This window comes from Pelobates fuscus, chromosome 4 (assembly GCF_036172605.1).
Source record: "Pelobates fuscus isolate aPelFus1 chromosome 4, aPelFus1.pri, whole genome shotgun sequence".
Taxonomy (NCBI): Eukaryota; Metazoa; Chordata; class Amphibia; order Anura; family Pelobatidae; genus Pelobates; species Pelobates fuscus.
In genome coordinates this window covers 338,855,345-338,869,633 of record NC_086320.1, presented here as the reverse complement: position 1 = coordinate 338,869,633, position 14,289 = coordinate 338,855,345, and the positions used below count along the sequence as shown (strand labels likewise).

At 40.3% G+C, this 14,289-nt stretch overlaps 1 protein-coding gene across 1 annotated transcript in view; it reads left to right on the top strand.

Moving 5' to 3' along the window:
• AKAP9 (A-kinase anchoring protein 9) overlaps nucleotides 1–14,289 on the top strand; it is a 227,508-nt gene that overhangs the window by 38,908 nt on the left and 174,311 nt on the right. The window contains exon 5 of the mRNA XM_063452457.1: nucleotides 378–548. Coding sequence (XP_063308527.1) covers nucleotides 378–548 — 171 coding nt within the window. The remainder of the gene's footprint in view (nucleotides 1–377; nucleotides 549–14,289) is intronic.

Here is a 14,289-nt window from a genome sequence, read left to right as displayed (position 1 = left end):
TTTTCTCTGAGATAAAGCCCTTGTAACTAACAGACTTTCTTTTAACCCAAGCTAGATCCACTGTTCTCCTCTTGTTAATCTGCCTCTGTGATATCCTTTGCATATTAATAATAGGGAGTTAAAAAAAAAAAAAAAAAAATCTTGTTTTTGCTCTCAGTTCCTCACACGTAGAAGAGAATTTGGTGGAAATGTGTCAGTGCTCTTGAGGCGCAAATTATCTCGACAACAAAGGTGGTTGTCATGGAAATAAGCTTGCTCTGTGCTGCCTGATATATTTTAATGTGGCAAAGTACTGGTGCTGGTTAATGCAGGGAACAGCACTTTGACTTTGTAGACCTGTCAATGCAGTGTTCGTTAACCTAGTTGGATTGATTCAGGAGGAAGAATTCGGTGTCCGGGAAACCTTCTCCGAGCATGGTACACAGAGCTCTCAGACACGACTCGAGGTGATGGAGGATGAGCTAGCTGGAAAGCAACAAGAAATCGAGGAGCTGAACAGAGAGCTGGAGGAAATGCGGGCAGCTTACGGCACAGAAGGATTGCAACAGGTACATTTTACTTCCATTTCTGGTTCGTGATGCATTATGTATATTTTCTTTTTTGCGTGCATTTTGTGTTGATGTTAGGTCTTTGGTGCACTGCAGTATACTTCTGTAGTGAAAGTCCTGCTGAAACGCTGCATATTGAGGTTATGCAGATGTTTAGCTGATGACAAATCTACCCATAGCTCTACAGCTGTTGGAACTAATACTCCCACGATCCTTTGCCAGCCTTTAGCTTTAATAAGCTTTGCAATAGATCATTGTAAACTAAGGATGTAAAGGCTGGATGACAAGATTTAAATTTGAAGTGAGGAATAATAATGGTAATGTATGAAAGTCTTTTTGATTCTCGAATGGCATTTAACCCCTTAAGGACACATGACGTGTGTGACATGTCATGATTCCCTTTTATTCCAGAAGTTTGGTCCTTAAGGGGTTAAACTAAATTATTACAAGCAAATACTGTTAAAATGCTTTCCAAATAAGTTTGTTATTTTGCTTTGGGCATACTAAATGCCTGCTGGTTCTTGTGACCCACCCTAAACTGTGTCTCCTCTGGGGAAAAAAAGATAGGGGGTTATAGATTTAATTCTCGTTAAATTAGTTTTCTCTGAAATATTTCAGGACTTGGCATCATTCCCTAGAATACAGAAACCTAAAGCTGCTACTAGCTGCATTATTGTAGAACTCACTGGTTTTTACATTTCGGCAGCTTAAGCGGGATGTTCAGTTCCTCAAACAGGCACGTAGAAAAAGCAGCAGTGGTTGATGGACATTTAAACAGTTCCTCATATGCATTGTGTTTAAACTATTAAAACTCACTGAAACTACCAAATGTAATTCTCATTTACCCTTTATTTGTCTTCCTTGTGCCAAGTGCTATGGTTTACCCAACATACTACAAATGTTTTTTTAATTGATTCTCTAAACCCACACCTTGAAAAATGCACTCCCATACTCCCAGTGTAAGCATAAAAAACTCGGAAACTTACATTTTGCAGTTCTTCAGTCTGTTCACCATATTTGATGATTTAGTGAATAAACACCCAAGTCTAAATCTTCTCTGTAATGTGTTAAGTTCAGACACAAAACTAAAGTAACTTCCCAAAATAAAATCTAAATTTTGTTTAAGATTTTTGCATGCCATATACCTGATTTAAATTTATTTCTGAGTCAACTTCAGACTTGTAAACTTTAAATATATAGAATGACTTCATGCAGTGCTATATTGCCAGCTATTCATCTCAAACCCTCTGACACCCATCTTATGCCCTATCTTGCTTGTCCTACCCAGCCATCAATTTCATTCCATTCCTACCAGTCAATCATCTCATATCCTTTGCCACTGATATTTAGTTTTTCCCATGCCCTTTGCTATCCATGCTATCTATATTGTGCTCTAACCATTTATTTCATGGCTCTCTATCCTAACCATTGATTTTATGTCTTCTCATCCATATAATGCTGCTCCTACCCAGCATTCCAATTCAAATCCCTCCACTATCTCCTTTATACATTTCATGTATCCTCAACTCCCCATCCATCTTTTGAATGTCTCTTGCCAACAACTCTGTGACCATCTCTTTTATATGTATCACCTATCCACTCATCACTTATCTATCCCCAAGCCATCCATATATTTTTTTCTGTTTCATGTCAGTCTCTTCAGTCAACCATTGTTTTTTTTGTACTCCATTTAATTTGCATTCATTCATCTTTTGAGGAATATTAATGATGGCAGTGAATAACTCTGTTTTGTGATAATTAAGCAGATCTCTTTATGATGTTATATACACATCCATGTGATATAGAGAGCTAGTATTGTGCTAATTAGCGTTGGTTATTTTCTGTGTTTTCATCACAATGATCTTCTGTGTGTTGCTACTAGAGAGGAAGAATTGTTTGTAATAATACTATTATTTAAAACACTTTGTATGAAATGACTCCGGAGATGCATTGTTTTTTTTGTTTTTTTTTAGACAGAGTTAGTAAATTGTACCATGGCTTTAACGCTTTTGGTGCAGCAGGTTTAATCCAATTGGTGGCTGAGTATAATTGATTATGCAGTCTGACAATGTAAGGTCAGTATGTCCTTTTTACTTAACCCCTTAAGGACACATGACATGTCTGACATGTCATGATTCCCTTTTATTCCATAAGTTTGGTCCTTAAGGGGTTAAAGGGACACTAGAGTCACCATAAGAATCTAAGCTAAAAGGAAGCTGTTGTGGTATATAAATCATGCCTCTGTAGTTTCACTGCTCAATTATTTGCCATTTAGGAGTTAGATCACTTTCTTTAGGGCTAGGCAGCCCTAGTCATATTTCCCTGCATGTGATTTACGCAGCCTTCCTACACTCTTCCTGTATAGTGATATCTACTGTTCAAACGTCCTGTATTGCACAGTCTGTTCAATTTAAAAAACAAAAAACAAATTTACAAATCTTTTGCACTATTATTAGCTTGCTAGACCCTGCAGAAACCTCCTGTGTGTGATTAAAGTTCAATTTACAGAGCAGGATATTAAAAACATCTAAAGTTAACATCTGATTGAAAATGAAATATGTTGTGACAGGGGCTACAGAAACAAAAGTGTTCGAATTCTTAAATGACAGTCTTAGAATTAAGCAGTGAAACTTTAGAGGCATGATTCATACAACTAAACTGCTTCATTAATAAGTTGTTTTAACCATCCCATTTTGAAGGAGGTTTGGGACAGAGTTGACTCCACATGTCAATTTGGAGAAAAAAAAATGGCACACAGATTTTGGGGTAAGGAGACCGATTACGCAAAAGTGTGGAACTTGGTTCTTAGATAAATGTAATTATTTACGACTATTATAATATATAAACAAAATATGATTGGTGTCCCCTGGTATGGAGTAGCCATGTTGGCCCTTAAGCAATTTCTGCGTACCTGTGCACAAAATGGTTCAAATGACTTGGAGGAAGTCTCAATATGTGGAGGTCTATGTTCTTATTTCTTCAGAGTTACTAACCTTCCATTAATATCTCATTTTATGCTATAGAATTACTGTTATTTATTTTATTCCTCGTTACCTATCTATCCAACATGTTAAATGCGATACAGAAGCTCAATACGCTAGATTTATTATGCTTACAATTAGATACACTGTGGCAACCTCTTATTGCTATGGTATATATTGAAAAAGTACATGATGCAATCATATGATTCTCAGCTTTCACGTTTATATAGAAACGTTTTCTTTTATCTTCTTAAAATTGTATAATCATACATCTATAAGGTGTGTATTTGACTGATTGTTTATCTTCCTGCGCATGTAATATGATGTCCAGTTTACCTTTGTATAACAACATTTCCAATGATAACATTGTAAGTTAATATTGATAACCATGGGGCTTACCATAACATTTACTTTGTTACTCTGCCCTTTGCAATTAACTTATTATTGCTATTGGTATTTATTCCTTGGAGCTTTACAATATTATCAGAGGGGGAGATTTAACAATAAATGAGACAATTACAAAAACTTACAAGAACAATACGTTGAAGAGGACCCTGCTCAAATGAACTTGCGTGCTAGAGGAGGTGGGGTATAAAAAAATAATACACAAAAATGCCTCTCAATACTTTTTATTGCAGGTATTCAGTATCCTCTTGAGCCCCAAAATCCCTCTGTTTTTTTATTACTGAAACGTCCATAGTGCACTGCAGGCCAGACAATAGGCACTATTGTCCAATATTAGGCATTTATTACACCTGCAATATGGAGTGGGCTGGGTCACATGTGCCTGAGACATTTGTGTCAAACAATTCCGGAATGGGTTGTCACAGAATCGGGGAACCGCACCAGTAGACTGATATCTCCAAAACCACTACGATGGGTTATGGTGTTTAGAGTATCCTCTTTAAAGGTTATGACTTTTAACTTGGCAGTTTTTTATTTAATTTTATTTTTACAAGCTTTACATTATTAACATACATTAACTATAAAACGAGCTCTAATAGAATACAGAAATTGTTAAAAAAAAAAAAAAAAAAAAATATATATATATATATATATATATATGTTGACATCGCAGTATCTAGTGTGTTAAAAGCTTTGAAAAACTCTTACATCCTTGGACAACAATAGAAGGTTTAAATCTTTCCTCTCTGCTGAAGTGAAAATGTTCCGCCACTATTCCTGCGTCATTTAGAAGGTCATATAGGGGATTTAGAACAAAGAAATCAGCACGTTGATTCACACAGGGTTATTTACTGAAGTGAGAAAGTGAATTTAGAATTTAAAGGAACAAATGTGTATTCCTGACCTTATAGTGTTGAAAATACTATTTAGGTGGCCGGGGCCCCATGCAGGGACGGCGGCTAACTAGAAATTTGGTCAGTCAGGCGGGCGGTGCTGGCGAGAGAGCACTTTCCCCTGAGCTCTCTGCTCAGCTCTCTCGCGCGCCGCAGAGTGATGCCGGGAGCCGGAATATGACATCATATTCCGGCTCCCGGCATAACTCTGCGGCGCGCGGCGGAGTGGAGCAGAGAGCTCACAAATCAGTGCTCTCTCACCAACGCTGCCCGCCCACCAGCCCCACTGGACCCCAGGGAAAGGGTTGAATTTAAAAAAAAGAGCAGCACAAAACCAGGATACACCACTGGCCCCATGCACCCCTTAAATAGGATAAAAACCCACCTTTATTCCAGTGCCGGTCCCACCCCGCCTCCTTGACTGAAAGCATCAGAATTGACCATCTCAGCCAATTCAATGCTTGCCAATAGGAAAGTATTGGATTGGTTGAGATTGTCAATTCTGATGATCTCAGCCAAGGAGGCGGGTTTGGGGCAGAGCCAAACACAGCGGTGGCCAATCAGCATCAATGCATCTCTTTGGTAAAGGTCAGCTCTGCACAGAGACGCCGAACATAGTGGAAAAACCCCTATAATGACCGTTATCCCAGTTTTGACTGTGCCTATGTTAATTTAATTGTGTTATTTCAGTTTAAGCCTTCCTGACGTTTTTTTTTTTTTTATCTAGTGAAGATTAATATATATTATATGCTAAGAGGCATTTTCACTAAAATGTGAATTGCTTTGAATTCAAAGTGGATTTAGAATTTTAGGCTTGCATACTAACACTGAAAATAAAGCTGACGATTGGCATCTTACATGGTTATTCAAGAAATTGAGAATTAAAAGTGAATCTGCAATTCAAGATAAAAATACCCAAACTGGAACCATTTTCCAAGTCCGCTATGCTTCCAGCTTGCTACTTCAACCTTAAATTTGAAATTCATTTTAAAATCTCACTTTACTTAATAAGCCTGATCATGAATGTTCCTGTCTTGATTCTCAAATGTCATATGATCCATTAAAGATGGATGTCTCAGTCACCACTCCTTACCAATTATCTGGTAGAGCCCAATTTTATCTTCAGAACATCCTGAAATCCACACAGATGTATTATAGAGTCTTGTCAAAAACCTGTATTTGACAAGGCACTGTAATATATCTCTCAGTCCATGCTGACTCATAAATCATGCAATTTCTGTAGATTTTTACATTTTATGGTTATGTTTTCATGCGCGAATCAACTTGAGATGATGCATTCTTTGTAATGTGCTGCATTATCTGCCTGGGACTATCCATTTTAAAATGAATATGTTATATCCAGTTCTTAATGCTCATTGCCGGCATCAATGCTTGGGTGTACTGTTGACATTCAAGTGATGTTCAGTTGTTTTTAATGGTTGTAAAATATGCCAATAAAACGTTCCCTGCATCACTACATTACCACCATTAACCTGTGCAGAATCTCTGGAATCATGCCGTTTGAGTCCGGCTCTGGCCGAAGTATCAGATAGGGTTATGAGTGGGGGCAGTGCTGTTCTGAGAAATTTTAGGTGACTTACTAGTACCAATTAATGCAACTAAAATATAATTTAAAATCAGAACATTGCATCTTCTTTACAAAGACTGATTTCTAAACACGTTTATTGTAATTTAAAATGACACTCCACTGCCCAAATTACAAACCATTATATTTGTATTTGTAAATGCATTTAATTGTGTATTTTTATTTTGGATATATCTAAAATTAGCTTGCAAAGCCTGCAGTTCTCTTGTCTGCTGCCTTTACAAGCTCTCCCCATCTAACCCCGCCCAGACTTTCTGTGACTGCCCAATCACAGACTTCCCAATACAGCTCAATGAGAAGGTGCTCTGGGCTTTTGCTGCCTCTTGAGGTCGGCTGCATTGAGATAGCAAAACCAGGGAGTAACATTATCTGTTGTCTGCTTGAAAGCCAAGGGGATGTAACCAGGTTAATTTATAAAAGTGTCAATTTTTATTGAAATCTGCTCTTTTTGTAAAATGTAAAAAGAGGATACACTTGTCACACATGAAGCTTTTCAGCAAGCTAAAGTGCCCTAGTGGTCTGGACCCATTAAAAACAACTTCATGTGAATATTCTTGCTGTGGAGCTTTGTTATATACCCAGACATACAAACAATATGGAGCTCCTAGAAAAGAGGGACATCAGGATAGAAATGACTATTTTAGAGATATAGTCCCAAAATAGGGACTGTCCCTCTAATAGGGATACTTAGGATGCATGAAGAAACAGGCCTGGTGGGTCAGAAAAAGTAGGGCGCCCCCTAGTAGATTACCATATATATATATACAAAAATAAAACATAGCTTTTAATAGTTACTATAATAAAATACTCATATTCGTAATAGGAAAACGAGGATAACAAAAATAATTAAAAATAGGTATTTTTACTATTTTTAATTATTTTTGTTATCCTCATTTTCCCATTACGAATATGAGTAATTTATTACAGTAACTATTAAAAGCTATGTTTTATTTTTGTATATATATATATATATGGTAATCTACTAGGGGGCGCCCTACTTTATCTGATGCACCAGGTCTGTTTCTTCATTTATACACATATGTGAGGGTTATCCCCTCTCTTGGTCGCCCCGGACACACACTTAGTTGGTTCCGTTAGGGGTATCCAGCTTGTCGCTTTTCTAAATACTTGGGATGCATGGCAAAGTTTTTCAATGTTGTGCCACTAAATATTACCTTTATCATCTTGTCTAGTTGAGCGGAATGGAACCCTGTAAAGAGTTGTTACGTATTTGTGACCTTTCAGTCACTTTGAACAATGTAAATGATTACAGCCACACAGAACTAAGAACTCAAAGATAGTTATCCTTCTAAAATAAGCAATGTGTTCCATTGGCAGCAGGGGGTAATAGGGGGCAGCCATATTTTTTTTTCTTTTGGGAGGGCATGGGGGGAGTGTTAAGTATTTGTTAATATGTAAATGCAAGGTCTGCAATATATTGATGGTCTCCCTCTGTATACCATGGTGTATAAATAGAAATTAACAATGGTTTGCCTGGATAGAAAAAAAAGGGTTTGTTTACTAAATGGTGATTTGTGACACGTTGATAAATTTACAATATACAGGACAAGGTGGCGTATGTTGGTAGTCCTCTCACCTTTTAGTAAGTAAACCCTTTAAATATTACAATGTAGTCAATAGTAGACTACTTTAAAACTATTTACATCTATTTCTTCCTGGATTACATTTCTAAGAACTGATGGGTTTTCTTTTTCCTTTTCCAATAATTAAGTTAATGATCATGCTATTTTTAGAATGTTTTCAGTAGCGTCCATCACCGCTCAAATTGAGTAGCAAAACATTAATTTCATTTATTTTGTTTTCAATTAAAACCCTCTCGCATGTCAAGTTACACATCAGAAAAACAGTGTGCCGCCTTTCTTCTCAAATGGCAGCCAACTTTATGGTGAGATTATGCAGATGTACACCGTCATCTTTGTGTAGATCATTGCTGGGAAAGCTACAACTCTCTAGCGGTTGTTGGACTGTATTTCCTATCATCCTCAGCCTGTCATATGGAGGGCTGGAGGTTCCCCAACCTTGTTGTAGGTAGTATGGTTTAGTGGAAGTTATGTTTTGCAGTTGTGACTTGTCTGTTATAGATATGATCTTAAAAGTGTTCCAAATGAAACTTCTAATTGCCACAGCCACTACAGTGTTTTGTAGTGGTTATGGTGCATGGTGTCTTTGGGTGCAGTCCCTCTCTCATTATCCATAGAAATATGTCCAAATGGGAATTCAGTAATGGGTTGTAAATCTATTTGGATATGGCTGTCTAGGAGAGACCTTCTTTTTGTCATACTACTCAAAAATGGTTTGACAAAAGATAGGAGGGAGGGACAGTAACCAAACACTTCTTTCGCTATAACTTGTAAAATAATAGTGACTATGGCGCTTAGGATGTTCTATTAAAGTGTTTTTCTTTCCTTTTCTTTTTGAATGAGAAATGTCATCAGAATTGTGATGGTTTACATGCCCTGAAAGTATAATATGCAGAAGTTACACTTTCTATAACGGTCTTACCAAAATAAGAATTTAATCTTGCCTCAACTCCTCTTCATTTTATTAATTATGTATTCTATCCTCCTGTATAATTTCACTTTTGCTCCCTAATTATTGCTTTGCATACAATATCACCTTTTAATACCCAGTAAGTGTATTCTCTGCAACATTTCCCTTTTATTATGTGCACTTACCAACATCCTCATGTTTTTGTGTACCGCTTCCCTAAACCCTGGTATCAAAATTGAGAATGGCATAACTTGAGTGCAGTCACCTCCTAATTTACTTTACAAGGACAATTCAAAGACCAACAACCATGTATGATGGAATAGATCAGGGGTATTCAACTACATCTCCCATAATGCTGGCAAAACATCAGGGGAGATGTAGTCAATGACACCTTGAATTCCAAAGCTTGCCTACCCCTGGGACAAATCATCACCTCTGTTTGCCTCCTGCTTTTACAAAGTAGTACCAACACATCAGCAGTGAAACAAGCAGCTGTATGTTTTTTCAACATTTTTTCCACTGACATGTCATCAGGATATCTCTCTTAATTTTCACTTGTCATGTCCCCCTCCTAAATCCCCTTAAATATTAAATATAAATATGATATTCAACAAGAGAGTAGTGGTAATCCAAGACCCAGAAAAGTAACTGATACTATAAATTGGAGCCTCCTTACAAATACATTGTGTTACTGATTTGATGACAAATAAAGAAGTTGTAAGTGAAATTAAAGGGACACTATAGTCACCTGAACAACTTTAGATTAATGAAGCAGTTTTGTTGTATAGAACATGCCCCTGCAGCCTCACTGCTCAATCCTCTGCCATTTAGGAGTTAAATCCCTTTGTTTATGAACCCTAGTCACACCTCCCTGCATGTGACTTGCACAGCCTTCCATAAACCCTTCCTGTAAAGAGAGCCCTATTTAGGCTTTCTTTATTGCAAGTTCTGTTTAATTAAGATTTTCTTATCCCCTGCTATGTTAAGAGCCTCCTGTATGTGATTAAAGTTCAATTTAGAGATTGAGATACAATTATTTAAGGTAAATTACATCTGTTTGAAAGTGAAACCAGTTTTTTTTTCATGCAGGCTCTGTCAATCATAGCCAGGGGAGGTGTGGCTAGGGCTGCATAAACAGAAACAAAGTGATTTAACTCCTAAATGACAGTGAATTGAGCAGTGAAATTGCAGGGGAATGATCTATACACTAAAACTGCTTTATTTGGCTAAAGTAATTTAGGTGACTATAGTGTTCCTTTAAAGTCTATATGCGATATTAGTCTGATAAATTGGATCACAATAAGGACATTATCCTTATATTAAATGTAGCTTTTCTCCCCTTTATTGGTGAACACTGAGAAATGCGTGAGTTCTTGATCCTCAGAAGGTTCTGGGCTCACACGGACTTTCCAAAACAATGGCGTGGACACCACAAAATAACTTTACAACATGTGTTAAAAGTGATAGCTTTGCGGGGGGCAGGGCCTAACCGTCAATGGAGTAAGACGTGTGCTCCCTCAGCTCTCTCACCCCGGGCACAAAATCCGCATCCATCAGCCTCCACAAAGGTGCAAAACGACTACAAAACTACCCACAGACAGCGACCACACTCACCCAAATGGGGGGCTCGAAAAAGAAAAAGGATTCAACCCCGTCAGTGGCCACGATGTTCCGCACAAAAGAAGACAGGCAGACATCTTGGGCCCAAAGCCAGGGAAACTCTGGCTCAGACTCTGAAGAGAGCGAGCACACACACGGCCCCCCTCACTAAAGAGGACCAACCGGAAAATGTTAAGAGAAACCTCGGCAGACATTAAGGCCTATACCACTGCAGCCCTCGAAAAGCAGATAGCAGGCCTCAAAGGAGAGATCGAGGCGCTAGCCTCACGCACCGGAGATACAGAACGCACACTCAAAGAAACGCAAACGCAAGTGATGAATCATAGCAGATACATGGGGATGCTAAAAGCTAGAATTTTATTTCTGGAAGACGGACTGGAAGAGTTAAATAACAGATCCCGAAGGCAAAATATACGCATAAGAGGCCTAGCAGAATCTGTCTTGCCGGAGGCCATACTCCCCACCATCAAAGCAGTATTCCAATCCCTGCTACCGGACACCCCAGAGCAAGACATCTATATCGAAAGAGCCCACAGGGCACTGAGACCCCCGTTCCCCAATTCAAACACACCAAGGGACATCATCGTTAAGATACTACATTTCCCGGTGAAAGAACAGCTCATGAAGGCGGCAAGAGACCACCCGCCAGTATACCAGGGGCAACAGCTTCAATTTTACCAGGACTTGGCCCCATCAACGCTGAGGAAACGCCGGGATCTTAAGCCCCTCACCACAGCTCTGCTGGAAGACGATTGGCGTTACACGTGGGGGCACCCCTTCAGAATAACAGTGAAAAAAGATCAAACTTACTCCCTTCACCAAGTCTCAGACATGCGAGACTTCACCACTCTATACGCGCCAAACACCCCAACTAGCACATTCTGGCAGACAGTACAGGCACACTTAGCTCTCTTTCCCTCCCACCACTCCATAATCGGCGGCGACTTCAACGCCACTCCATCATGGTAGACAGACACCGATCGCAATCACACAGCTGGAGTGGACAACCGACAGCAAAAGCAGATAAACTACTCTCAGCATTCATCTCACGTACACGCCTAATAGACGCATGGAGAGCCCAGCACCCCACAGCCCTAGACTACACCTTCTTTTCACACCCACACCAATCACACTCCCATATAGACCTCTTTCTCATATCACCAACACTGGCGCCCACGACCAAAAACACGTCCATAGGCCCCATCACATGGTCCGACCATGCAAAATAACACTAACGCTTAACCTGCCAGGAACGGCGAGACCATGGACATTGCGCCTAAACCCACTCCCCCTACAACCCACTAATTAGACAATCGATTGACAAAACCATAATAGAATATTTCCAAATCAACAAAGACACGGCAACCTCAGAAAGGAACCTGTGGGCAGCACACAAGGCTGTAATCAGGGGAGCCTTAATAAACCAAGCAACGATACACAAAAAAAAGCAGGTGGCTCTCCTGGAACAAACATTACAGACCCTGAGAACCCTGGAGGCCAAACATAAAACAGACCCAACACAAGAGCTCAATGAGCAAATCAAAAAATTTCAAACCGTGATAAAAGACTACATGGCGAAAGACTCGACCAAAGCAGCTATACTACGACAAGGCTAACAAAGCTGACACGTTACTCGCTCGCAGACTCAAACAACGAAACAAAAACAAACAGATACATAAAATAATCACCCCAAGAGGGGAAACCACAGAGGACCCGAGAGAATCGCCGAAGTCTTTAAAGATTACTTAAGAACCCTATACGACCATACCCCAGAAACACGACAACACCCAACGTCGGCCAAAACACTAATAGACCAATACCTAACCCAAGTACCACTACCCTCTCTAACTACAGAAGCGGCACAGGTTTTAGCCAGCCCCATAACACCAGAAGAACTTGCAGGAAAGATAAAAGCTCTAAAACCCAACAAAAGCCCGGGCCCAGACTGGTTCACTGGGCTATACTACAAGACATTCGCCCCTATCTTAATCCCACACTTTTGCACACTATTCAACGCCATACTACAGGGAGACCAACTACCGAGAGAAATGCTACAAGCGAATGTATGCCTCCTCCCCAAGCCTAACAAAACCAACCTCGAACCTGGACACTACCGACCAATCTCACTCCTAAATGTGGACATTAAATTATTCACCAAAATCTTCGCGGACCGCATAAGCCCCAACCTAACCAAACTAATACACCCAGATCAAGTAGGCTTCATACCAACACGTCAGGCGAGCAATAACACAAGACGGACATACAACCTAATTTGGACAGCTCACATGAGACACATCCCAGCCCTCTTCCTATCACTGGACGCCAAAAAGGCATTTGACAGACTGTTATGGCCCTTCCTATTCGCCACCCTAGAAAAATTCGGACTCCCACGAAGATTTATAAACGCCATACAGGTACTTTATGCCACACCACAAGCACACCTCCTCCTCCCACTCACACACCCCCCGACCTTCACAATCCATAACGGTACACGCCAGCGATGCCCACTATCCCCAGTGCTCTTCGCGTTGTCCCTAGAACCACTCCTACAAACTCTCAGACTCAATAGGGACATAAAAGGAATGAAAATACGCGAGGAAGAATACAAAACGGCGGCATACGCAGATGACCTGCTCCTCACAATTACAGAACCAGCAACATCTCTACCACCACTTCTCAACGCTCTAGAAGCATACGCCAGGGTCTCGGGATACAAGCTCAACATCAACAAAACGGAAGCCCTCCCAATACATATAGACCCCGCCACCAAGACAGCCATACACGGCATATACCCATTCGATCTCACACTCACCCATATAAAATATCTGGGCATATCCATCCCGGCAGACCTTTCCCTCTGCTACGACCTGAACTACACACCTACGATCCAAAATATCACCCGCGACATAGACAGATGGCAAAACATGCCGATATCATGGCTAGGACGGCTGGCATCCGTCAAAATGAACGCCTTACCGCGACTTTTATACCTGTTCCAAACCCTCCCGATCCCAATACGCAGCACAGATTTCAAACAGCTGCAAACCAAGATTGATAAATTTATATGGGCCAACAGACGCGCCAGAATAAAAAGACAAACCCTATACGTACCCAACAAACAAGGTGGTCTAGGCCTACCACATCTCACCCACTATTTTCAGGCTGCACAACTAACACAAGCACAGAACTGGCACGTTACGCCAGGGGCGAAGAGATGGGTCGAACTAGAGCATGACATTTTTGGCAGGGACTTCCCCTCCATGTACATATGGCTGCCTGGACCAGCGAGACCCCCCCCTCCCTGAACATCCCCCGCAATCCTAAACACCATCAAGGTATGGGCTAAAATAACGCACAAAAGTGGGCTTACAACTCAACTATCTCCACTAACCCCCATACTCCGGAACACACAATTTCCCCCGGGCATGACACCCAAAGATTTCACCCGCTTTGAGGACAATGACCTCACTAGGCTATACCACTTCTACAAAGATGGCCAACCGATACAATTCACAGAACTTCCACAAACCACCCCTTTTCGCACCTTTGACATGTTCAGCCACTTACAAATAAAAAGCTTTCTGGAAACACCGACAATAGCACAGGGGGGGACCAGAGCGAAGACGTTTTTTGAAAAACAATGCCTACAAACACCAGCACGCAAAGGCCAAATATCAGAGATATAATCACACATAATACAACACGTTAAAGACAGAGCACTCACA